A 25,838-nucleotide genomic window follows, 5' to 3' on the forward strand; every position below is an offset into this window, starting at 1 on the left:
TCAAGGGTTAACCACGATCCCATAAATATAGTAATAATCATGAACATCTAAGATGGCAGGTAAATATTAAATATTTTTATTTATGTTTAGTACATAGTACATTTATCTTTCCTTTCATATGTGCTTCCTAACTGTTTTTTCCTTGTAATATTCCCTTTAACCCTTAAACTGTCCAAACGTAGATCTATGTTTGTGCGCATAGCGCTTCAACCTTGATTTTCTCCATATGAAAGAATGTAAAAAAAACGTAGATCTACGTTTGGACAGTTTAAGGGTTAAAATTTAAAAGACCTGATGTGAGATACAGTCATAGTGGCCATGATCCCAGGAACCATCACCACATACAGGCTACAGTGAATTCAGGAACCATAAACACATACAGGATACAATGATTCCAGGAATCATCACCAAATGGCATTTAAAAATCTTACTTTTCTAATCTTTCATATACTTTTATGTGATTATCAAGTCTTCTCTTTTTTTCCTGTGTGCTAGAAACAATGCATCATTCTGTCAATGTCAACAGAATCCAGGTAGAATTGACAAATGTTAATGAATTGAGTGTGTATTACTGTATAAATGAGTTTAACTGCAGGAAGGAATCATCAATATACAGTAAAATAAATTTAACCACAAATTTGACAAGTGGCCTATATTAAAGCAAAACTCTTAGTGTGCATATTGGCTTGGGGAACATACCAAGGAGCCATTATCCATTAAGTGAACCCTGTCTGAGGAATGTACAGAATGTCCTTCTTTGATCCAGGTGGTGGCTGGAGCTGGGTCACCCTCAGCAACACATGTTAGTGTTACTGCATTCAGTTCCAACACTGTCATTTCCTCAGGAGCATACATGATCACTGGAGGTACTGTTAATATAAAAATATATCTTTCAATAAAATTAGTAATTCATCTTTTCATCTTTGAAAAAATGAGTAAAAATGTGAAAAATGTACAATAAATTATATGAATATCATGCTCTTCTACTGTATATCATATAAAAATTTCACTCTTGACACTGACCCTTGACCCTGATACCAGCAATAGCCTTCCTGTGTCCGGCATCATTTTCTGCGAGACAAGTGTATGTTCCTTCATCTGTTTTAGAGGCACGTTCCACTACCAAAACTGATCGCCCATTTGAGGAAGCAACTACACCATATACCTATCAGACAAAACAACAAAAATTAAAATAAAACATATTCTAAAATGGAGAAAGACAGTGCTAAAGGTAGATAGGTGTTAGAAGACAACAGCACCAAAACTTGTAAGAGTATTTGAAGCTTAGTACAGTGGACCCTCGCCCAACGAAAGCATCGCATAACGTTAAATCCGCCTAGCGATACAGTTTAACGCAAAAATTTTGCCTCGGCTAGCGCTAAAAAACTCGCTCAACGAGATTCGTTCGAGATGCATCCACGTGAGGCCTGAGCCCGTCTCACTTGTTCCATGGGTGCCAGTGTTTACAAGCCAGCCACCGCGGTCGCTTCCAAGCATACAATCGAAACATTTCATATTATCACACCCTTTTTAGTGATTGCACCTGCAAAATAAGTCACCATGGGCCCCAAGAAAGCTTCTAGTGCCAACCCTACAGGAAAAAGGGTGAGAATTACTATGGATATGAAGAAAGAGATCATTGCTAAGTATGAAAGTGGAGTGCGTGTCTCCGAGCTGGCCAGGTTGTACACAAAACCCCAATCAACCATCGCTACTATTGTGGCCAAGAAAACGGCAATCAAGGAAGCTGTTCTTGCCAAAGGTGCAACTTTGTTTTCGAAACAGAGATCGCAAGTGATAGAAGATGTTGAGAGACTGTTATTGGTGTGGATACACAAAAAACAGATAGCAGGAGATAGCATCTCTCAAGCGATCATATGTGAAAAGGCTAGGAAGTTGCATGAGGATTTAATTAGAAAAATGCCTGCAACTAGTGGTGATGAGTGAATTTAAGGCCAGCAAAGGTTGGTTTGAGAGATTTAAGAATCGTAGTGGCATACATAGTGTGATAAGGCATGGTGAGGCTGCCAGTTCGGACCACAAAGTGGCTGAAAAATATGTGCAGGAATTCAAGGAGTACATAGACAGTGAAGGACTGAAACCTGAACAAGTGTTTAATTGTGACAAAACAGGCCTGTTTTGGAAGAAAATGCCAACCAGGACCTACATTACTCAGGAGGAAAAGGCACTCCCAGGACATAAGCCTATGAAAGACAGGCTTACTCTGTTGATGTGTGTTAATGCTAGTGGTGATTGCAAAGTGAAGCCTTTATTGGAGTATCACTCTGAAACTCCCAGAGTGTTCAGGAAAAATAATGTCCTCAAGGCTAATTTGTGTGTGCTGTGGAGGGCAAACAGTAAGGCATGGGTCACTAGGGAATACATAGCAGCATATGTTCTCTATACATATGCTGCTATGTATGATAATTCTATGTAACTGTATTTGTGTATACCTGAATAAACTTACTTACTTACTTACTTACTTATTCTATGACTGGATACACCATGCATTTGCCCCCACTGTGAAAAATTACCTAATTGAAAAGAAATTAGACCTTAAGTGCCTCCTGGTATTAGACAATGCTCCTGTTCATCCTTCAGATGTGGCAGAGCGACTTTCTGCGGAAATGAGCTTCATTAAGGTCAAGTTTTTGCTTCCTAATACCACTCCTCTCCTGCAGCCCATGGACCAGCAGGTCATTTCCAACTTCAAGAAACTGTACACAAAAGCTGTTTGAAAGGTGCTTTGTAGTGACCTCAGAAACTCAATTGACTCTAAGAGAGTTTTGGAGAGATCACTTTAGCATCCTCAATTGTGTAAACATTATAGGTAAGGCTTGGGAGGAAGTGACTAAGAGGACCTTGAACTCTGCTTGGAAGAAATTGGCCAGAATGTGTAGACAAAAGGGATTTTGAAGGGTTTGAGGCTAACCCTGGGAATCCTATGCCAGTTGAGGAATCCATTGTGGCATTGGGGAAGTCCTTGGGGTTGGAAGTTAGTGGGGAGGATGTGGAAGAGTTGGTGGAGGAGGACAATGATGAACTAACCACTGATGAGCTGCTGGATCATCTTCAACAGCAAGAGGCCAGACCTGAGGAAACTGCTCCGGAGGAGGGGATAGAGAAATTGAAGTTGTCTACTTCAAAGATTAAGGAAATGTGTGCAATGTGGCTTAAAGTGCAAACCTTTTTTGATGAAAATCACCCTCACATAGCTATTGCAAGCCGTGCTGGTGACTATTACACTGACAATGTTGTGAAACACTTTAGGAATGTCATAAAGGAACGGGAGGTACAATCTTCTATGGACAGATATGTTGTGCAACAGAGGTCCAGCGACTCTCAAGCTGGTCCTAGTGGCATTAAAAGAAGAAGGGAAGTAACCCCGGAAAAGGACTTGCCACTTCAAGTCCTTCTAAACATTAACACCATCCACAGTCTCCCCTCCTCCCATCCCATCAATCATCACCAGATCTTCAATAAAGGTAAGTGTCATGTAACTGTGCATGTCTTCTTCAGTTTGTGTGTATTAAAATTAATATTTCATGTGGTAAAAATTTTTTTTTTCATACTTTGGGGTGTCAGGAATGGATTAATTTGATTTCCATTATTTCTTATGGGGAAAATTAATTCGGCTAACGATAATTTCGCCTAACGTTGAGCTCTCAGGAACAGATTAATATCATTAGGCGAGGGTCCACTGTATATATATATATACAATACATAAGTATAATGAAAGCTGATGAGTGAGAGGAAATCCCAAAGGAGATAAAAAAAAACAGGAAAAAATAGCCTTTTGATAGTCTAAATATTTTGATCTCTGGATGATGTTCTTTTCAGCTGGAAAGGACCTCAACTCAAGGTCAAAATATGAAGACTACCATTACTCCTTGTTTTTGTCTCCTGCAGGATTTCCTCTCTCATACAGGATATGTTTAACTCTTGCTAAGATTTTAGATTTTACAGTCAAATCAGCTAGTTTATTGTACACTTCGTATCCATCCTGTGAATGGTAGCACAAGGACATGTGGGCAAAGACCTAGGAACTAGGCCCCTAAAGGGGTTAAAAGTATATCCAATAAATATTTTAACAAACAACCTAGGCCATGAATATCACAGAATATCATACACATTACAGAATTCAATTAGCTCAAACACCACAATATTTGAATAAGTTTGAGTGATGAAAATACAGGTACAAACCCAAATGCACTAGAACTCCTGGTATTTATATACACTCATATTTCCCCTCCTGTAGGTGAATTCACTTTCACGTGGCCACCTCATTACTACCAATAATTTTCTATACTGTATGAGGTAAAAATTTACTCTTATATGATCACTAAAGCCTAGCAACACTTAAATATCATTCTAAACTGGTAATATTGACATTTAGAAGACAGAAACAAGCAAAAGAAAATATATTTGGGCATGTTAAATTCAAAGAGAACATTTCAAATGAAATTCTACAGATAGTTTTCATTTTAAGTGTCCTGTGTTAAGTCACAGAGAAATGGACACCTGGCCAACAGAGCTGAGTTATGCCAACCAAAAAATCAGGACTATGGATGGAGGGAAGGATAAAAAGAGTAGCAGGGAGATATGTATTTAGAGGTTCATTAAGTGTGCACTTCAGCCCAGACAAAAATAGGCTGTATGGTTGGTGCAGGAGGGAAGCTCAATGGCAGGAAGATTATAATTGAATTTTTTAATTTAAATTTTTGTCACATATTTCTTAATTAATTGTATTTATTTTAAATATCAAGCCATTTAGTGTTTACCTAGTATACTTATAACTTGTTTTGTAAAATGAAGTACTGTAAGGAAATGTTGATTTTTTTCCAGTTTTATATTGTACTGTATTGGAATTATGAATGAATTTTGTAGTTTTTTTTACTAATTTTTTTTTTGTATATGGACAATTGGTGCATGTGTGATAAGCTTATTTTTTTTATTGCACGCATTAATCAGACACTGTACTTCCTGGAGGTGGGAAGTACAGTGCCTGCACTCTGAAGGAGGGCTGTTGATATTTTGCAGTTTTTTATTTTTAACTGTAGTGTAGGTGTACCTCTGGCAAGACACAGATGGAGTGAATGATGATGAAGGTGTTTCTTCTTTTTTGGGGTCATCCTTCCTTGGTGGGAAATGACCAATGTGTTAATAAAAAAAAAAATGAATCAGGAAATGTGGAATTTGCAATCTCAGAACGAATCCCTATTTTTACGCATTTTACTGGGCTTACTTTATACATCATGGTAAGGAACGCATCTATTGTATAAAGCAAGGAGCACCTGAAATTTTTTTGAATAATAATAAAATATTTTTGAATATTAACGGTGAATACAATACATTTTATTATAGAATACAGAAAAATATATGATTACCAGTACTGTATGAAATTAATTTACATCTAACTATAATGTATATGTTTATAGCTAACCCAGCATTAATATACATTACATTATACACATTCCAGCATGAAAACCTTTTCCAAATCATTAAATATTTTAGAGTTTTTACAGAATACACTGCCTATGCTCCTTGCAATCATACACTTAGCCTCAGTAGACAGTGCCTATTCTGCCTAAAACCATACACCTAGCCTCAGCATACACTGCCTATGCTCCCTGCATTCATACACATAGTCTCATTATACAATGGCTATTCTGCCTACAAACAAACACTTGACCTCAGTATATACTGCCTATCCCCCCCAGTGTTCATTATTTTTTATTATTATCACACTGGCCGATTCCCACCAAGGCAGGGTGGCCCGAAAAAGAAAAACTTTCACCATCATTCACTCCATCACTGTCTTGCCAGAAGGGTGCTTTACACTACAGTTTTTAAACTGCAACATTAACACCCCTCCTTCAGAGTGCAGGCACTGTACTTCCCATCTCCAGGACTCAAGTCCGGCCTGCCGGTTTCCCTGAATCCCTTCATAAATGTTACTTTGCTCACACTCCAACAGCACGTCAAGTATTAAAAACCATTTGTCTCCATTCACTCCTATCAAACACGCTCACGCATGCCTGCTGGAAGTCCAAGCCCCTCGCACACAAAACCTCCTTTACCCCCTCCCTCCAACCCTTCCTAGGCCGACCCCTACCCCGCCTTCCTTCCACTACAGACTGATACACTCTTGAAGTCATTCTGTTTCGCTCCATTCTCTCTACATGTCCGAACCACCTCAACAACCCTTCCTCAGCCCTCTGGACAACAGTTTTGGTAATCCCGCACCTCCTCCTAACTTCCAAACTACGAATTCTCTGCATTATATTCACACCACACATTGCCCTCAGACATGACATCTCCACTGCCTCCAGCCTTCTCCTCGCTGCAACATTCATCACCCACGCTTCACACCCATATAAGAGCGTTGGTAAAACTATACTCTCATACATTCCCCTCTTTGCCTCCAAGGACAAAGTTCTTTGTCTCCACAGACTCCTAAGTGCACCACTCACTCTTTTTCCCTCATCAATTCTATGATTCACCTCATCTTTCATAGACCCATCCGCTGACATGTCCACTCCCAAATATCTGAATACGTTCACCTCCTCCATACTCTCTCCCTCCAATCTGATATTCAATCTTTCATCACCTTATCTTTTTGTTATCCTCATAACCTTACTCTTTCCTGTATTCACCTTTAATTTTCTTCTTTTGCACACCCTACCAAATTCATCCACCAATCTCTGCAACTTCTCTTCAGAATCTCCCAAGAGCACAGTGTCATCAGCAAAGAGCAGCTGTGACAACTCCCATTTTGGTTGTGATTCTTTATCTTTTAACTCCACGCCTCTTGCCAAGACCCTCGCATTTACTTCTCTTACAACCCCATCTATAAATATATTAAACAACCACGGTGACATCACACATCCTTGTCTAAGGCCTACCTTTACTGGGAAAAAATTTCCCTCTTTCCTACATACTCTAACTTGAGCCTCACTATCCTCGTAAAAACTCTTCACTGCTTTCAGTAACCTACCTCCTACACCATACACTTGCAACATCTGCCACATTGCCCCCCTATCCACCCTGTCATACGCCTTTTCCAAATCCATAAATGCCACAAAGACCTCTTTAGCCTTATCTAAATACTGTTCACTTATATGTTTCACTGTAAACACCTGGTCCACACACCCCCTACCTTTCCTAAAGCCTCCTTGTTCATCTGCTATCCTATTCTCCGTCTTACTCTTAATTCTTTCAATTATAACTCTACCATACACCTTACCAGGTACACTCAACAGACTTATCCCCCTATAATTTTTGCACTCTCTTTTATCCCCTTTGCCTTTATACAAAGGAACTATGCATGCTCTCTGCCAATCCCTAGGTACCTTACCCTCTTCCATACATTTATTAAATAATTGCACCAACCACTCCAAAACTATATCCCCACCTGCTTTTAACATTTCTATCTTTATCCCATCAATCCCGGCTGCCTTACCCCCTTTCATTTTACCTACTGCCTCACGAACTTCCCCCACACTCACAACTGGCTCTTCCTCACTCCTACAAGATGTTATTCCTCCTTGCCCTATACACGAAATCACAGCTTCCCTATCTTCATCAACATTTAACAATTCCTCAAAATATTCCCTCCATCTTCCCAATACCTCTAACTCTCCATTTAATAACTCTCCTCTCCTATTTTTAACTGACAAATCCATTTGTTCTCTAGGCTTTCTTAACTTGTTAATCTCACTCCAAAACTTTTTCTTATTTTCAACAAAATTTGTTGATAACATCTCACCCACTCTCTCATTTGCTCTCTTTTTACATTGCTTCACCACTCTCTTAACTTCTCTCTTTTTCTCCATATACTCTTCCCTCCTTGCATCACTTCTACTTTGTAAAAACTTCTCATATGCTAACTTTTTCTCCCTTACTACTCTCTTTACATCATCATTCCACCAATCGCTCCTCTTCCCTCCTGCACCCACTTTCCTGTAACCACAAACTTCTGCTGAACACTCTAACACTACATTTTTAAACCTAGCCCATACCTCTTCGACCCCATTGCCTATGCTCTCATTAGCCCATCTATCCTCCAATAGCTGTTTATATCTTACCCTAACTGCCTCCTCTTTTAGTTTATAAACCTTCACCTCTCTCTTCCCTGATGCTTCTATTCTCCTTGTATCCCATCTACCTTTTACTCTCAGTGTAGCTACAACTAGAAAGTGATCTGATATATCTGTGGCCCCTCTATAAACATGTACATCCTGAAGTCTACTCAACAGTCTTTTATCTACCAATACATAATCCAACAAACTACTGTCATTTCGCCCTACATCATATCGTGTATACTTATTTATCCTCTTTTTCTTAAAATATGTATTACCTATAACTAAACCCCTTTCTATACAAAGTTCATATACTGCCTATGCTCCCTACAGCTATACACTTAGCCTCAGCATACATTGCTTGTGTTTCCTACAGTCATATACTGAGTCTCAAAGTACTGTGACCTGCTGCAGGGGTCAAAGTACACAAGAGCACCATGGTTCTCCACTCATGGTAGGACCTCACCTGTGTGCCATTTAGGAGCCATCTGATGCTAGGTGTGGGAACACCTGCAGCTTCACATTCTAGCTCAAACCTGCCAATGCACCAAAAAGGAAAACCATGGTAATTAATCAAAAGAATGTTCTTAAATGATTACAGTACAATGCATATCAAATATAAAAAATGAAAGACTGTAGCAGTATAATATATGTATTAGGTAATTCAAATATTAGGACAGAGCAGTTAGTAAAGTCTGTGATAAGACAATTATAAAGGGAAGAATGGAAATAAGCCATGGACAGGAAGTATGTAAATACGTATACATATGCAATGCTCAGGATGCACTGAGCTTCTAGAGCAGTGGTTCCCAAACTTTTTCAGCTTGTTACCCAATTTAACATGCCACATAAAGCATGTTAGCCCTTTCACAAAATGTTGTTATTATTGATATATATGGCTAAACGTGAATGTATACAGCCTCCCATACTCTGCTAATCCTAGCAAAACCATTGAAAACGTAAGAACCACACATACATTATATATAAAATTAATAATAGCTACAAATTCACAGTAACAGTGGGTAAATACTAACTATATACTGCACAGGGCAGTACACATACATACCAGCTTATGTCTACCTCGGCTGATGCTCACAGATAAACTGACAGTGTGAAATAGAGGCAGCCTCAGGAAGTGAGTGACGCGTACTGGACAGGTCGATCTGGGCTACTGAGTGACTTTTGTCCTGAAGCATACTTGTCAAAATACTTTTGGGTTTCCACACACTTAGCTATATATTTCTTCTTTTCTAATACTGTATATTAGTTTTTGATGTTTATTGTTATTTGGTTTAACTTTATTACTTACTTATAATAGGTTTACTTTACAACTTTATATACTAAGACAAAGTTAACAATAATCCTCATACCGGGTACCGCATTGTTTTCTTGATTTTCAGAATTCATAACTTTTTTTCTGTCACCCCTCCATTACCCCCCAAAAATGGTTAAATTACCCCCAGGGGGTAATTTACCCCCAGTTTAGGAACCACTGTTCTAGAGTGATAAGTTACCTATGTTAGTCACGCTCGTTTTTGAAAGTGAATTTCTTTCAACCAAATTTCTTAACATAAAATTGTTTTTTTATAAACCATACCATGGACGGGGATGGAACCCGCGATCAGAGAGTCTCAAAACTCCAGACCATCATGTTAGCCACTGGACCAGCTAGCCACAATAAGATTCATCCAACTAGGTATATTTCTACACAATAGGAAGGTTAGCATAGGCACCACTGTGACCACAAATGCAAGTTTTTACAGACGAATCTCCAGCTAGCGTGGCCGTGACGAACTCTAGCTCAAGTCCCCTCAAAGCCGTCAACATGACTCACGAAATCGTAATGACACGATTGCAAACAAACCATACCACGGACAGGAATAGAACCCCCGATCAGAGAGTCTCAAAACTCCAGACCGTCGCATTAGCCACTGGATTCGTCTGTAAAAACTTGCATTTGTGGTCACAGTGGTGCCTATGCTAACCTTCCTATGGTGTAGAAATATACCTAGTTGGATGAATCTTATTGTGGCTAGCTGGTCCAGTGGCTAACGTGACGGTCTGGAGTTTTGAGACTCTCTGATCGTGGGTTCCATCCCCCTCCGTGGTATGGTTTGTTTGCAATCATGTCATTATGATTTCATGAGTCTTGTTTTTTTATATTTTGGCTCAAGACTTGGCAAAGTAATTATGCTAATAAGGAGAATGCGAATGTGAGTTTTTCTTTAATGTTTATTCATTGTAGACAATGGGTTCACCCTTTTTTAGTTTTGCTCTTCAAAACAGTCCTGCCATGTTAAATTTGGCTAAAGTAATTGTCATTACCCTAACCTAACCAAACCTAAATAACATATGTTTTTTGGGTTATTTTAGGGTTAGGAAGGCATGTTAATATTATAGATAAAAGTACATGTGTAAATAATAATTTATTGTCACAGAGTATGAGGTGCTGGTGGACTGAAGAAGCCAGGTTTATATTCCTAGTATTCAAAACAGGAGTAACCTCTTTAACCCTTTCAGGGTCGACAGGCCCTCTCCCAGACTTGTTCTCAGGATCGACATATTTAAAAAAAAAAAAAAATATTTTTTCTTATGAAAATATAGAGAATTTTTTCCTGATCATAATGACACCAAAAGTATGAAATTTGATGGAAAACTTACGGAATTATGCTCTCGCGAAGTTAGCGGTCTCGACGATGTTTACTCATCGGCGATTTTGCCCAATTTGAGCCCTATTTTCGGCCAATTCCAGTGTACTTGTCGACAAAAATCATAACTATTTCACTAGAACTCCATTTTTTTCTATCGAATGAGTACAAGAAACCACCCATTTACCGATTTCAACTATCCAATACAGTGGTCAGAATTTAGCAATTTTGCCAATTTCACACAAATTTCAAAAGATGCCAATTTCCGAATAGGGCTCAGAATAAACAAGAAAGACATTTCTGGCACTAAAATAACATTTTCTCTGTTCATTAGTCATGTCCCCATGCCCCTCTTACATTCTTTTGCTTTCCACTTTGAATTTTTATTCTCACAAAAAATAGAAGATTTACTGTTATGCAGACTACTGCATTAGTGTAGAAATGGTATAAATAACATCAGCGCATTTGTGAAAGAATATTAGACTCACCAGTTGATGTGTATTGGACACATAGCATGATTTGTTTACTTTTGAACTTTGGTAAAAATCAAACATTTCTGCTACTTTGAGCTCAATTTCAAGGTACTTTTCTTTGTAAAATCAATCAAAATCATCTCAATTTCTGTAATATATCTTCCATTCTATAAAATGAGACCAGGAAAACTAGAATACAACAATAAATACCCTACGAAAATACAGTGCAAAGTCGCTGTTTTAATCCAAAAACACGGTCAAAGTTTTTTTTCTCATTATGCACTGTGTGCTACAGGATTTTTTTTATACCACGCACACTGACCACATAGACCCATTCTTTCATATGTAGGCCTACCAGCTTTCTTTCACTAGATTTGAGGGCGCTAGAATGTAGGCGTACTAGTACGTCAAAAACCCTGGGGCGTAAGCCGTACTAGTACGGCTGAAACCCTGAAAGGGTTATTTGTAAAACCAATATCTGTGCAAAACAAAGCATTTAATAATTTACAGATTGTAAACAATAAAAATAAACAATAGTAAGCTGAGAATTACCTATCCCCTCTGGTGACCTGATTGGTGCGAGGAAGAACAGTGATGCGAGGTGGAACTATTACTAATACTTCCACTTCACGGTAGACACGACCTGCGGCGTTGCTCACTAGGCAGGTGTATAACCCGGAGTCAGATGGCTGCAGGTACAGTATATTCAAATATTATAATACAAGGACATAATTACTAATAAGCACTGTTTGCAGTTGAATAAAAGTCTATATGGATAAAGATCTGCCTGGATAAAGATCTTCCTGAGGGATAAAGATACATGTGCAAGACTTAGGACACTTCTCCTTAGAAAGCAAAAAAAAAACAAAGATTAATAAAATGTCCTAAGTGTTGCACAGGTATCATTACCATACAATCTGTTGGTACTGATATACCTAGTACAATACTTGTAATACTGATCTGACAAAGAGAATGCAGAATGAGATGTAGGAAGGAAGGAGGAGAGGAATAGGGATGCATCACACAAGTCAACTAATTGAAAAGAAGCAACCAAAATTATAGTATGCAGCAGAAGTCGAACATCTGCATAAAAAAATGGATAAAATAAGAAAAAATGGTTCTCAGAGTTAAAAAACACACGAGTTACAAAGAAAGTCCGAACGTATATACGTTTTTTCAACATCTGAAAGCATGTAAAAAATGTAGATCTTCTTTTTTGTTTTATGTTTGAAAACGTGTAAAAAAAACTTTTATCTACATTTTTTTTTGTTATATTTGAAAATATGTAAGAAAAAGTAGATCTACTTTTGTAGCACTACGAATTTCAACGTCGATCTGTTTGGACCGTTTAAGGGTTAAACATGCCAGACTTCGATGATAGAAGGCACAGGGATGATATGATATTCATATACATAATATGACCATAAAGGAATATTAGAAAATAAATAAAGATTTTTTAGAATCCTTAAAAAGGAAAACAGGGACTGCAATTGTAAGATGAGACAATCAGTGCCAAGACACTGCAAGATTTAATCTTATTTGTAGTGAGGGACCCAAGAGGAGGAAGGAAGTTCCACCTGTGATTAATGACAACTTTAAAAATGGTATGACAAACTTAACATAATAAATGACACTAATGACTTAGATCCTCTCCTGCAGCTACAAAATAAAATAAGCAGATACAGTGTAAAATCAGATTATAGTAATGATGCATAATGAATTACACAGTAATATTTGTTCTGCAGTAAGCCTTGCTTCATTTGTACTCTATCCTTCAAGGGGGTGCCTTGATGCTGGTAAAGGGTCCTTGATCCAAAAACGTGAAGCTACCCTCTCTTTCCAGCCACTATATTCCCCATAAATATAATTTACCTGCAGTGTAGTTATGACAAGTTCCCCATTGATGGCAAAAGTGACTCTAGGTGTCTCAGAGAGGATGCGTCCCTCCTTCAGCCAGGTTGTGCGGGGTAGAGGGTAGCCTGAGGTGGTACAACCAAGCATCAAGTTTTCTCCACGCATCACAGACACTGTCTCGGACAGTTCTTCCAGTACTGATGGTGGAGCTGCCCATGTATAGAAAAAATTATCAGTGGGTAAATGTGATAACTTTAAATGACACTCTAAAATAAAATACTTTTCAGGAAAAATTCAAATTTAACTACTGGTACATCATATTGTCCTGAGTAAAATAATAATAATAATAATAATAATAATAATAATAATAATAATAATAATAATAATAATAATAATAATAATAATAATAATAATAATAATAATATCTTTATTTACTACAAGTACATGTACATGGTATACAGGCCTAGTTGACATCAAAATCTGGAATTCATTACCAGAACATACTAAAGTAACCAGGCCTGAAAATCAATTTAAGACTCTTCTAAAAAATCACTTACTCGCCCAGGACTAAATAATCAACACTCAATATTTAACAGTACCAATAATTCTCCCAATTACTTAAATCTTAAAAATTCAAGACAACATATTGCAAACTAGGGGTCGTCCTCAAAAGGGTTGGAGAGAGGGGGTAAAGGAGGTTTTGTGGGCAAGGGGCTTGGACTTCCAGCAAGCGTGCGTGAGCGTGTTAGATAGGAGTGAATGGAGACGAATGGTACTTGGGACCTGACGATCTGTTGGAGTGTGAGCAGGGTAATATTTAGTGAAGGGATTCAGGGAAACCGGTTATTTTCATATAGTCGGACTTGAGTCCTGGAAATGGGAAGTACAATGCCTGCACTTTAAAGGAGGGGTTTGGGATATTGGCAGTTTGGAGGGATATGTTGTGTATCTTTATACGTATATGCTTCTAAACTGTTGTATTCTGAGCACCTCTGCAAAAACAGTGATTATGTGTGAGTGTGGTGAAAGTGTTGAATGATGATGAAAGTATTTTCTTTTTGGGGATTTTCTTTCTTTTTTTGGGTCACCCTACCTCGGTGGGAGACGGCCGACTTGTTGAAAAAAAAAAAAAAAATATTGCAAACTGATCATCTTTTGTTATACACTGAAATGTGACAAATTTGTACAACTATAATGCTTCAGTATCGATATGTTCAAATTTCATTGTTTCAAATACTCAATTGTACTTCATATTGTAAATTATTTACTGTAATTTTTAACACTGAACCTTTCACTGCTTGTTAATTTTAAGTTAATTTTAAGCCTGCCCACAATGCTCTGCATACAAGGGGCTTTTGGCATGTTCACCCAACTACTATAATTCATTGTAGAACTATGTATCATGTCCAAATAAAATCAATAAAAAAAAAATAAATAAATAAATGACATATATACTACTACATAGAAAGCCACTTATTATGCTGAAGATTTCAGACAAATTAGGTCAGTTTTGTCTCAGGATGTGACCCACACCAGTCGACTAACATCCAGGTACCCATTTTAAACTGATGGGTGAACAGGGACAGCAGGTGTCTTATGGAAACACATCCCTAATGTTTTCCAGCCATACTGGAGAAGATTCGAACTCTGGACCTCAGTGTGTGAGCTGAGTGAGTTAGCCAAGTGGTTACCAATTTAACCATGTTTTTCCTAGCAGCTTGAAAACCTACATATTTATCTGATAATCTGTACAGAAGCCTGGTGGTTAACACTCTCGCTTCACACGGCGAGGGCCTGGGTTCGATTCCCAGCCAGAGTAGAAACATTGGACGTGTTTCTTTCCACCTGTTGTCTATGTTCCCCATCAGTAAAATGGGTACCTGGGTGTTAGTCGACTGGTATGGGTCGCATCCTGGGACACTGACCTAAGGAGGCCTAGTCACAGACCGGGCCGCGGGGGCGTTGACCCCCGGAACTCTCTCCAGGTAAACTCCAGGTATACATATACACTTTACACTTCTACAATGTTACACAATATGTACTTCAGCACATGACATGCTTTGCTGGAAATAATCACTGACAAGTGACATTCTATATTAGTAGCCACATGATGAAAAAGAGAAAAATAATACTGTACTAATATTAGTAATAAAAAAAAATAATAAAAACTTGGCCCATAAGGGATATTCAATGCTGCACAGCAGAAGAGAACAAACAATTAGAGGAAAAAAAACTTAGATGTGGGATACAGTATAAAAGACACTTAACCCTTTGACTGTTTTCGACGTATAAATACGTTTACGAGCCAGTGTTTCTGACGTATATATACTCAATAATTCTAGCGGCTTCAAATCAAGCGGGAGAAAGCTGGTAGGCCCACATGTGAGAGAATGGGTCTGTGTGGTCAGTGTGCACCACATAAAAAAAATCCTGCAGCACACATTGCGTAATTAGAAAAAAAAAAACTCTGATCGTTTTTTAGGAATAAAATGCCGACTTTGAGGTGTATTTTCATATAGTATTTATCGTTGTATTCGCGTTTTCATGGTCTTAGGTGATAAAATGGAAAACATATTACAGAAATAGAGATGATTTTCATTACTTTGACGATGAAAACGACCTTGAAACTGAGCTCAAAGTAGCGGAAATGTTCGATTTTTACCAATGTTCAGGAGTAAATAAATCACACCACACGTCCAATACACGTCAACTGGGGAGTCTAATATTCTTTCACTAGTGCACTGATATTATTTATATCATTTTTACAATAATGCAGTAGCCTGCATAACAGTAAATTTTGTATTTTTTTGTATGAATAAAAAATCAAAATAGAAAGCAATAATAATATAAGAGGGGCCTAGAGATGTGACTAATGAACAGAGCATATGTTATTTTAGTGCCACAAATGTCTACCTTGTTTATTCTGGACCCTATTTTGAAATTGTCATCTTTTTTAGTTTGCGTGAAATTGGCCAAATTGCCAATTTCTGACCACCATATTGCATAGTCCAAATTAGTAAATGGGAGGTTTCTTGTACTCAGCTGATAGATAAAATGGAGTTCTAAAGAAATAGCTATGAGTTTGGTCAACTGGAACAATGGAATTGGCTGAAAATAGGGCTCAAAGTCGGCGAAATCGCCGACACGCATATGTCGCCGAGACCGCTAAATTCGCGGGAGCATAATTCCATGAGTTTTCGACCAAATTTCGAACTTTTGGTGTCATTACCATCGGGAAAAGATTCTCTATCATTTCATAAGAAAAAATAATTTTTTTTTTTTCAAAAATTGAGCGACATAGAATGAGTTTCAGAGAGGGGCCTGAAACAGTCAAAGGGTTAAAGTACGAGACAAGATAGCAAAGGAATAGAATAATTAATGACTATGAAATAAAGCTTTCTGATAAAAATTTAGAGAGAATTCACACTTTTAGAGAGGGATGACAGAGGAGGAACAGCAAAACATGAGCAAAAAAGTAAAATAAAGACAATACACTTTTACACTGCAAACCTCACACTGTGGAGGAGAGTGCCCATTCATAAGATACTAGTGGATGAGTCTAGTATATCCAATGCACAGTCATTAGATGACTGTCTCCAACAGTGTCAACAATGAAGCAAGGATGGCCAAAAGCCTAAGTTTGGATAATAAAAAAAACAGACTGCTGGTCATCATCATGGGTCCACAATGCTGCTAGCAATCTTGAATGTACTGAGTGAAAACCAGTAAATTGAAAAGGGTAACTGACTATGGAGATAGGAAGGGTCTGGACTGCTGAATATACAAAGGAGTTTAAGATTAATATTTGAAATGATTAGAAACACAGCAAAAATAAACTTTATCTACCAAAGACACAATACAGCTAATACCAAATGTAAAGAACAACTGATTTAAGTTTAATGAATTTAAAAAATAGAAAAGACAATAAAATACGAGGCATGCATAGTAGTAATATGGATGATGGCAGCAATTACAACTCTGTCGTGAAAATACTGGCAGACTGAAAAATATAATCAAGGAAGACAACAGCACATTGTGTCCCTGCAGAGTACACAGTATACACAACAAGTCCATCAGAATCTGATGTCAAATGATCAAAAAATAGAATGATGTCAAAAAAAGAAAAGTAAATCTTTGGAAAGAGAAAGGAAGGGCTGACAGCTTCTGTAGCAAGCTTATTGGAAATGTGGTCCAAACAGTATGACAGAGGCTCAACAACAAGTTCTTTTCACTAACCAGATAACCTAAATGAGCACAAGCTCTTGTCTTCTTCCTCCACAAACTGGGGGAGGAAGAAGAGGCCCTGAAACTCGTTTCAGATAATAGCAGGTAAGTTCTTTGGTTGTGAGAAGGATTGATATGAGCTTTCCTTCTTAAGATATGTAAAGAGATATTAAAATACACATAGATCCAGTAGACTGATGTACCTCTACAGAATAATTATGTAAGCAGACATGAATATGGATTGTGTAACAAAAATAAGATTAATGATACTCACAGTGAACGGTAAGGAGAAGCTGAGCCATAGTTCGACCAGCTGGATTGTGAGCAGTGCACTCATAGCGTCCCATGTCCTCAACTGCCACTGGCATGATTACCAAATCTGCACCAGATATCTGTATTCCCAATGATATATTAAGTAAAGTACACTGATTCAAACTGAAATAAAGGTACACAACCCTTTATCCAAAACCCTATATTGTTTTGAATTTCAGACTTTTTTGGATTTCAGAATGATTCTCAACGGCGCCACGTGGTGGCATAGCCCAGCACGGAGATAACTGACTGAGACTCCATGAAAAAACTTCGGTTTACGGAACTTTTCGAATTTCAGAATTCTGGATAAAGGGATGTGGACCTGTACTGTACTTGAGTACTGTATATTTAGTATGGATACAGAGGACACTGATATACTATAGTATGTATATTTTTGGGGAGGCTCATAGTATGGTATGTGCAGCATTTTGAGCAACTGTTTAAAAGTCTTAGAAAAAAAATAATTTAGGTACCAGTGATCAATTTTGAGGATCTTTCTACCCTACCAGTGGGGTCTTTGACTAAGCTTCCTCTAATTATATAACCTGTCATTTCTTTGGCCTTTGCTATGTGGTTTGTTTTTTAACACTCCGGCCATCTCAACTGAGGTGGGTGACCCAGCAAATGGGAACACTACACAAATAACCCACACTTAGGAGACTGAGACTTATGACGATGTTTTGGTCTGACTTTTGACTTGTTAATGTTCCAAGCAGGATGGAAATGTAGTCATAAGTTTCAGACTCTTAAGTGAGGATTATTTGTGTAAGAAAACACTTTTACTGTTACTCATTCAATCACTGTTCTTTCAGAAGGCCTCTGACATCAGAGTTATTATGCTATCTAAATTACATATCAACTGATATTATTATGCCTAAGTTTTTTACCTGTTTCTTATATTCTGAGAGATGGTCTGCTATATTCTGTACTTATTTTGAGTTTTTCATTCTTCCCATGTCTAAGAAACTGAAATTTGTCACCAGTGAACATCATGCTTAACTAGATTAAAGGTATATAATTTTGACAAGCTGAAGAATAAGACACATGGGTCATTTTTATTGGAGAAACTTTTGCCCACCAGGGGCTTTCATCTGTATAATATAGGCATTGCACATCTATCTTAGTGAACATAATGATATTGTCATTTGCTCATAGGAAGCCATTGTTAATATATTTGATAGTAATTTTTCTGTATTTTCTAAAGTGACTTTCATATTTACTCTGGTATCATCTGCAAAGCATGATACAAAGTTGTGACTCATTATTTTAAACTATGCCTGCCATGAGGAAGAGTAAACATGCTAGTACCATGCCTAGGAGTAATGATCTTTCAATTTGGCTGAGACTTTATTTTGTTTTGTTTACTACTGCACCACTCTTCACGTTTTGTTTGTTAGAAATTTGAATACTGCATCCATTTCCCTACTTTTCTGTCATACCTATTGACCTCAATTTACGGGATACCATTCCATGGTCACATTTGTCAAATGCCTTTGAAAAATACATACAAAACTCCTCTGCTATTTGGATTTCTTTCAAAGCCTCAGTGGTTCTGTCATAATATGTTTACAGTCATTTGGGTGAGTGTAAGTGTAAATTGGATGGTGAAAGTGTTTCTTTTTTTGGATCACCCTGCCTTAGTGGGAGACTGTCAGCATTTAAAAAAAAAAATGAAGGTAAACAGATGTAACAGCCGCATTAAGCAATAAACATACTTAATGAGGCCTTCAGTAAATAAAATCTTTAAGTCACTAGCTTACCTTGCTCAAGTAAGAATAACAAGTAGTTAATATAGATAATATCTTGCCTGCACACGTGGATCTTCTGGTGTGATGGCCTGGTGAGCAAGGTCAGGTCGTGTCCAAGTTATAGTAGGTACGGGCTGACCTGTCACTTCACATGTGAGTTTAACCTCTTGACCAACTACTGCTACCACCTCATCCTCATAAGGAACTACTGAAGGAGGTTCTGAAATGGTGACACAGGGAAACATTAGTGTAACGCATGTTGAAATTTGGCATCAGAAAATTATTGAAGTAATTTACCTATAAGGTTATGAGGATAACAAAAAGATTAGGTGATGAAAGATTGGATATCAGATTGGAGGGAGAGAGTATGGAGGAGGTGAATGTATTCAGATATTTGGGAGTGGACGTGTCAGCGGATGGGTCTATGAAAGATGAGGTGAATCATAGAATTGATGAGGGGAAAAGAGTGAGTGGTGCACTTAGGAGTCTGTGGAGACAAAGAACTTTGTCCTTGGAAGCAAAGAGGGGAATGTATGAGAGTATAGTTTTACCAACGCTCTTATATGGGTGTGAAGCATGGGTGATGAATGTTGCAGTGAGGAGAAGGCTGGAGGCAGTGGAGATGTCATGTCTGAGGGCAATGTGTGGTGTGAATATAATGCAGAGAATTCGTAGTTTGGAAGTTAGGAGGAGGTGCGGGATTACCAAAACTGTTGTCCAGAGGGCTGAGGAAGGGTTGTTGAGGTGGTTTGGACATGTAGAGAGAATGGAGCGAAACAGAATGACTTCAAGAGTGTATCTTCCAGCAGGCATGCGTGAGCGTGTTTGATAGGAGTGAATGGAGACAAATGGTTTTTAATACTTGACGTGCTGTTGGAGTGTGAGCAAAGTAACATTTATGAAGGGGTTCAGGGAAACTGGCAGGCCGGACTTGAGTCCTGGAGATGGGAAGTACAGTGCCTGCACTCTGAAGGAGGGGTGTTAATGTTGCAGTTTAAAAACTGTAGTGTAAAGCACCCTTCTGGCAAGACAGTGATGGAGTGAATGATGGTGAAAGTTTTTCTTTTTCGGGCCACCCTGCCTTGGTGGGAATCGGCCAGTGTGATAATAAAAAAAAATAAAAATAATAATTTACCTATAGTACTATTTTAATGAAAACTGCATTCTTGTACATTCATGTCCACTCAAGGGAGATTCCTTGACATTGACGAGGACTCTTGTGAAAATAATAATAGCACAGCGAGGGTAGCAAAGAACTTGAAAAGTTATAAGGAAGAAGGCTATCAAAATAAGCTTTGCCAGTAGATGATACTTGTGGAAAATTAGAGTACAATTTTCCATGCATCTGTATAATAAAAAAACCCTAAGGGGTCTAAACAGATTTACTTGTTTAAATAGATAAGTATCAAAGCACGTTAAACCTTCTGTTGCAAGAAAGTATAAATTATTAAGTATACGTATGCATTCAACGTAAATAATTATTGCTAGACTATCAATGTAGGTAGTATTCAAATAGTGCACAGTACATACTTAGATTTCACATCATTCATGTCATCCTAAGAGACTGTTGCAGGAGATGCAACATTCCCCCAGTGAAAAAAAGGGGTGTCATGCGTTTACCTGGAGTTTACCTGGAGAGAGTTCCGGGGGTCAACGCCCCCGCGGCCCGGTCTGTGACCAGGCCTCCTGGTGGATCAGAGCCTGATTAACCAGGCTGTTACTGCTGGCTGTACGCAATCCAGCGTACGAGCCACAGCCCAGCTGGTCAGGTACCGACTTTAGGTGCTTGTCCAGTGGGAGCTTGAAGACTGCCAGGGGTCTATTGGCAATCCCCCTTATGTATGCTGGGAGGCAGTTGAACAGTCTCGGGCCCCTGACACTTATTGTATTGCCTCTTAACGTGCTAGTGACACCCCTGCTTTTCATTGGGGGGATGTTGCATCGTCTGCCAAGTCTTTTACTTTCGTTGTGAGTGATTTTCGTGTGCAAGTTCAGTACTAGTCCCTCTAGGATTTTTTAGGTGTATATAATCATGTATCTCTCCCACCTGCATTCCAGGGAATACAAGTTCAGGAACTTCAAGCGCTCCCAGTAATTGAGGTGTTTTATCTCCGTTATGCGTGCTGTGAAGGTTCTCTGTACATTTTCTAGGTCAGCAATTTCACCTGCCTTGAAAGGTGCTGTTAGTGTGCAGCAATATTCCAGCCTAGATAGAACAAGCGACCTGAAGAGTGTCATCATGGGCTTGGCATCCCTGGTTTTGAAGGTTCTCATTATCCATTCTGTCATTTTTCTAGCAGCTGCAATTGATATAATGTTATGGTCCTTGAAGGTGAGATCCTCCGACATGATCACTCCCAGGTCTTTGACGTTGGTGTTTCGCTCTATTTTGTGGCCGGAATTTGTTTTGTACTCTGATGAAATTTTGATTTCCTCGTGTCTACCATATCGGAGTAATTGAAATTTTTCATCGTTGAACTTCATATTGTTTTCTGCAGCCCATTGAAAGATTTGGTTGATGTCCGCCTGGAGCCTTGCAGTGTCTGCAATGGAAGACACTGTCATGCAGATTCGGGTGTCATCTACAAAGGAAGACACGGTGCTGTGGCTGACATCCTTGTCTATGTCAGATATGAGGATGAGAAACAAGATGGGAGCGAGTACTGTGCCTTGTGGAACAGAGCTTTTCACCGTAGCCGCCTCAGACTTTACTCTGTTGACTACTACTTTTTGTGTTCTGTTTGTGAGGAAATTATAGATCCATCTACCAACTTTTCCTGTTATTCCTTTAGCACGCATTTTGTGTGCTATTACGCCATGGTCACACTTGTCAAAGGCTTTTGCAAAGTCTGTATATATTACATCTGCATTCTTTTTGTCTTCTAGTGTATCTAGAGTATGCAAAGAGACAACACAATAAGTGTCAGGGGCCCGTGACTGTTTAACTGCCTCCCAACATACATAAAGGGGATTATCAACAGACCCCTGGCTGTCTTCAAGAAGGCACCGGACAGGCACCTAGAGTCAGTACCTGACCAGCTGGGCTGTGGTTTGTATGTCGGATTGCGTGCGGCCAACAGTAACAGCCTGGTTGATCAGGCCCTGATCCACCAGGACACCTGGTCACAGACTGGGCTACAGGGGCATTGATCCCTGAAACACTCTCCAGGTATACTCAATCAGACATTGCCTTATTAACCTCAAGATAGTCTTAAATTTGCCCAAAACACTGCATATTAAGGGGCTTTCTGCTTGCACACCTAAATGTCATTCACTTCTGTACAAACACTGTATCATGCTGACATAAAGAATCTTAATCTTAATCCTTTCATGGAATCATATACATACGTATATCATGGAATCATATGTTTGATGGGTTATCCCAGAATTCATGGTGCCACATGTGTCTTGATGAAAGAAGGCCTTTTTTGGTTCTCATTTAATTGAACTACTACTGTACTTATGGCAATGTGGGTCATCTTTAGAGGAGAAATTAACCAAGTGCATTAACATCTACTATCAGGTTATGAAGATAGGAGTCCTTCACAATACTGTTTTTGCCATTCCTTATTGTTAAGAAGGTAGCAAAATTGTCTAACCATGTCTGTAATTATAATTTCATGTACAGTGATACACTCTAATTCTAATTTTAGCATAAACACTGGTACAGTTTTTTTTACAATGGTTAAGAACACATAACCAAACCATTCTGTTACAATGATTCTTGATAGAGTTAGGCCCTTTTTCAGTCTTTATAAAATGAGTGTATATTTGTGCTACATAAGTAGCTTCCACAGAACTACAAAGCTCAACACAGGAAATCTTGAGGCATGATAATGAAACTATAATAATTATTTTGCAAGTGATTATACAATGATTTTTCATACTGCTTGAACGAATGAAGTAAAGAAACAAAATCATTATACACCTGCTGCAGGTAGACAGTAAGGCAGGCTCAGCAGAGCCAGCCAGACTGCAGGCAGTACAGATGTATTTGCCTGCGCCTGCTGCAGGTAGACAGTAAGGCAGGCTCAGCAGAGCCAGCCAGGCTGCAGGCAGTACAGATGTATTTGCCTGCACCTGCTGCAGGTAGACAGTACGGCAGGCTCAGCAGAGCCAGCCAGACTGCAGGCAGTACAGATGTATTTGCCTGCACCTGCTGCAGGTAGACAGTAAGGCAGGCTCAGCAGAGCCAGCCAGGCTGCAGGCAGTACAGATGTATTTGCCTGCACCTGCTGCAGGTAGACATTAAGGCAGGCTCAGTAGAGCCAGCCAGGCTGCAGGCAGTACAGATGTATTTGCCTGCACCTGCTGCAGGTAGACATTAAGGCAGGCTCAGCAGAGCCAGCTAGGCTGCAGGCAGTACAGAAATAAACATTTCTTCCACTTACCCTGAACAATAAGGTCAGCTCGGTCATGAGCAGAGCCAGCAGGGCTGCGGGCATTACAGATGTATGTGCCTGCAAGTGACGGTGTGACCTTGGGTAGGTAAAGTGATCCATTCTTTCCCACTTGAAATTCTGTTCCATGAAGAAAGAATTGGGTACAACATATTTACAATATTATACTTAACTACAAATGTGTAAAACTTTTGCTTAACTAACAAAAAAAAAAAATGACCAGGAAAAGGTTATAAATTTCTTTGTATAATCAGAAGGTACAATAAACAGAGGAGTGGGGATGTGATTAATGAACAGAGGAAACATTGTGTAAAACTGACTGAATTACTAACTTTTGGGCATTATACAGGGTAGTTCTAATAGTTAAATAGGCAGTTTCTTATATACAACTGATAAAACAGAAGATTCTATAACAAAATAGTCAGAAACAGTGTTGGTTTGAGCAATGGAACTGGACTAAAATATTCCCCAAATTGGGCAAAGTCACAGTTGTGTAATGTGCTCCCTGATTCCCAACTTCATAGATGCTTAATTCTGAAAGTTTTCCATCAAATTTTGCATTTCTGATGTCACTACCTTCAGAAAAATAAGATTCTCTACCATTTTAAAAGATAAAATTATCTTTTTGTTTTAGGGAAGGGGGGGATTGAACTGCGACACTGATGGGACTTTCAGTTTGATGAGTCATGGCAGTGAAAGGGTTAATTTCAGCATTTGATAACTTAAGAACATAAGAACATAAGAACGAAGGAACACTGCAGAAGGCCTACTGGCCCATGCGAGGCAGGTCCAAGTCTCCTACCGGCTTAAGCCAATTTTGTTTTAGGGAAGGGGGGGATTGAACTGCGACACTGATGCGAGTCCTGTCTAGGCTAGATATTTTCAGGTCTTCCATTTATACACCTCAATCATATCCCCCCTAATTCTACGTCTTTCTAGAGAGTGCAGTTTCAGGGCCCTTTTCAGTCATCCTTTGATGAGTCATGGCAGTGAAAGGGTTAATGGGCAAAATGCAATGACAGCATAAGTTAGGTGTTTAATTATGCATTAGTGAAGGAATATGATCTACTGCTCTCATACTGTCGGCATAGTACCATAACTTCAAATTCATAAATAATTTATAACAATCTTGAAGAATGTAGCAATTACTTTAGGAGTTGATGATACTATAGATGTCAGAAGAAATTAAAACAAAATAATTTAATCTTTTTTTCTGAGTATCTTAATGAGTAACTATGTAAGAGAATAATGACAGAGATACATAAAATTTACAAGTAATGCAGTAAAAGACAATTACAAATAAAGGTGATTTCCCTTACACCCACCTGGACTTTCATTAATAACCTGATGACCTTTAAGCCATGTAAGAATTGGAGGTGGTGTTCCTTTTCCATAACAATGTAATGTGGCTGCTTCACCACTCACCACCACCACCCTCTTCTTCTGCACCTCTACTGATGGAGGAGCTGTACCAAGACCATTGGAGAATCATAAACATCATTTGAACACAAATACTGTTGCCTGTATGCATATAATTTGTTGCTATTGCAGTAAGTATTTAGTGATAAACTTTGTAGATTAGACTCACAAAAACAATAACACAATTGCAAACAAACCATGGAATAAGTGGAATTTGAACCCATGGCCTGGAGCTTTAGAACTCTCTCATCACGGGTTTAAACCCGACATGTTCTGGGATTTGTAGATTAGTTTATGAACACAGTCTCTCCTCACTTATTGATGAGTTCTGTTCCTAAGACCACGTCGGTAAACGAATTCATTGCTAAGTGAGGAGCATACTATAATGGCAGTGGGTTTGTGTTAACCATCTTTGATATTGCTTTAATGTCACCTTTGCACCATTTATAACATTTCTGGTATACTATTTTTAAATGTTTATACAGTAGTGTACTGTATAGTGTAATAAACAGAACAGAGGAAATCAGCTCTAATATACATTATTGAGGTATGTATACTGGTCAGAGCCCATCGTAAGTCCGAGTCGTCGGTAAACGAGTACGTCGCTAAGTGAGGAGAGGCTGTATTATTTTTATTCTTTTCAAATATTGTTTCTAGAAACATTATGAATATAATGTTA

The 25,838-nt window shown here is 38.6% G+C and overlaps 1 protein-coding gene across 4 annotated transcripts in view; it reads right to left on the reverse strand.

Annotated features, from left to right (window-relative positions):
* The window catches only part of LOC128700808 (hemicentin-1), a 176,035-nt gene that overhangs the window by 37,122 nt on the left and 113,075 nt on the right, over positions 1-25,838 (reverse strand). For all 4 annotated transcript variants that reach the window (XM_070097152.1, XM_070097150.1, XM_070097151.1 and 1 more), the window contains 9 exons: positions 25,066-25,206; positions 23,732-23,860; positions 19,400-19,560; positions 17,555-17,672; positions 13,075-13,265; positions 11,755-11,891; positions 8,548-8,617; positions 1,024-1,165; positions 700-869 (listed from right to left, as the gene is read on the reverse strand). In XM_070097152.1, coding sequence (XP_069953253.1) covers positions 700-869; positions 1,024-1,165; positions 8,548-8,617; positions 11,755-11,891; positions 13,075-13,265; positions 17,555-17,672; positions 19,400-19,560; positions 23,732-23,860; positions 25,066-25,206 — 1,259 coding nt within the window. The remainder of the gene's footprint in view (positions 1-699; positions 870-1,023; positions 1,166-8,547; positions 8,618-11,754; positions 11,892-13,074; positions 13,266-17,554; positions 17,673-19,399; positions 19,561-23,731; positions 23,861-25,065; positions 25,207-25,838) is intronic.

The sequence above is a fragment of the Cherax quadricarinatus genome, chromosome 56 (assembly GCF_038502225.1).
Source record: "Cherax quadricarinatus isolate ZL_2023a chromosome 56, ASM3850222v1, whole genome shotgun sequence".
Lineage (NCBI taxonomy): Eukaryota > Metazoa > Arthropoda > Malacostraca > Decapoda > Parastacidae > Cherax > Cherax quadricarinatus.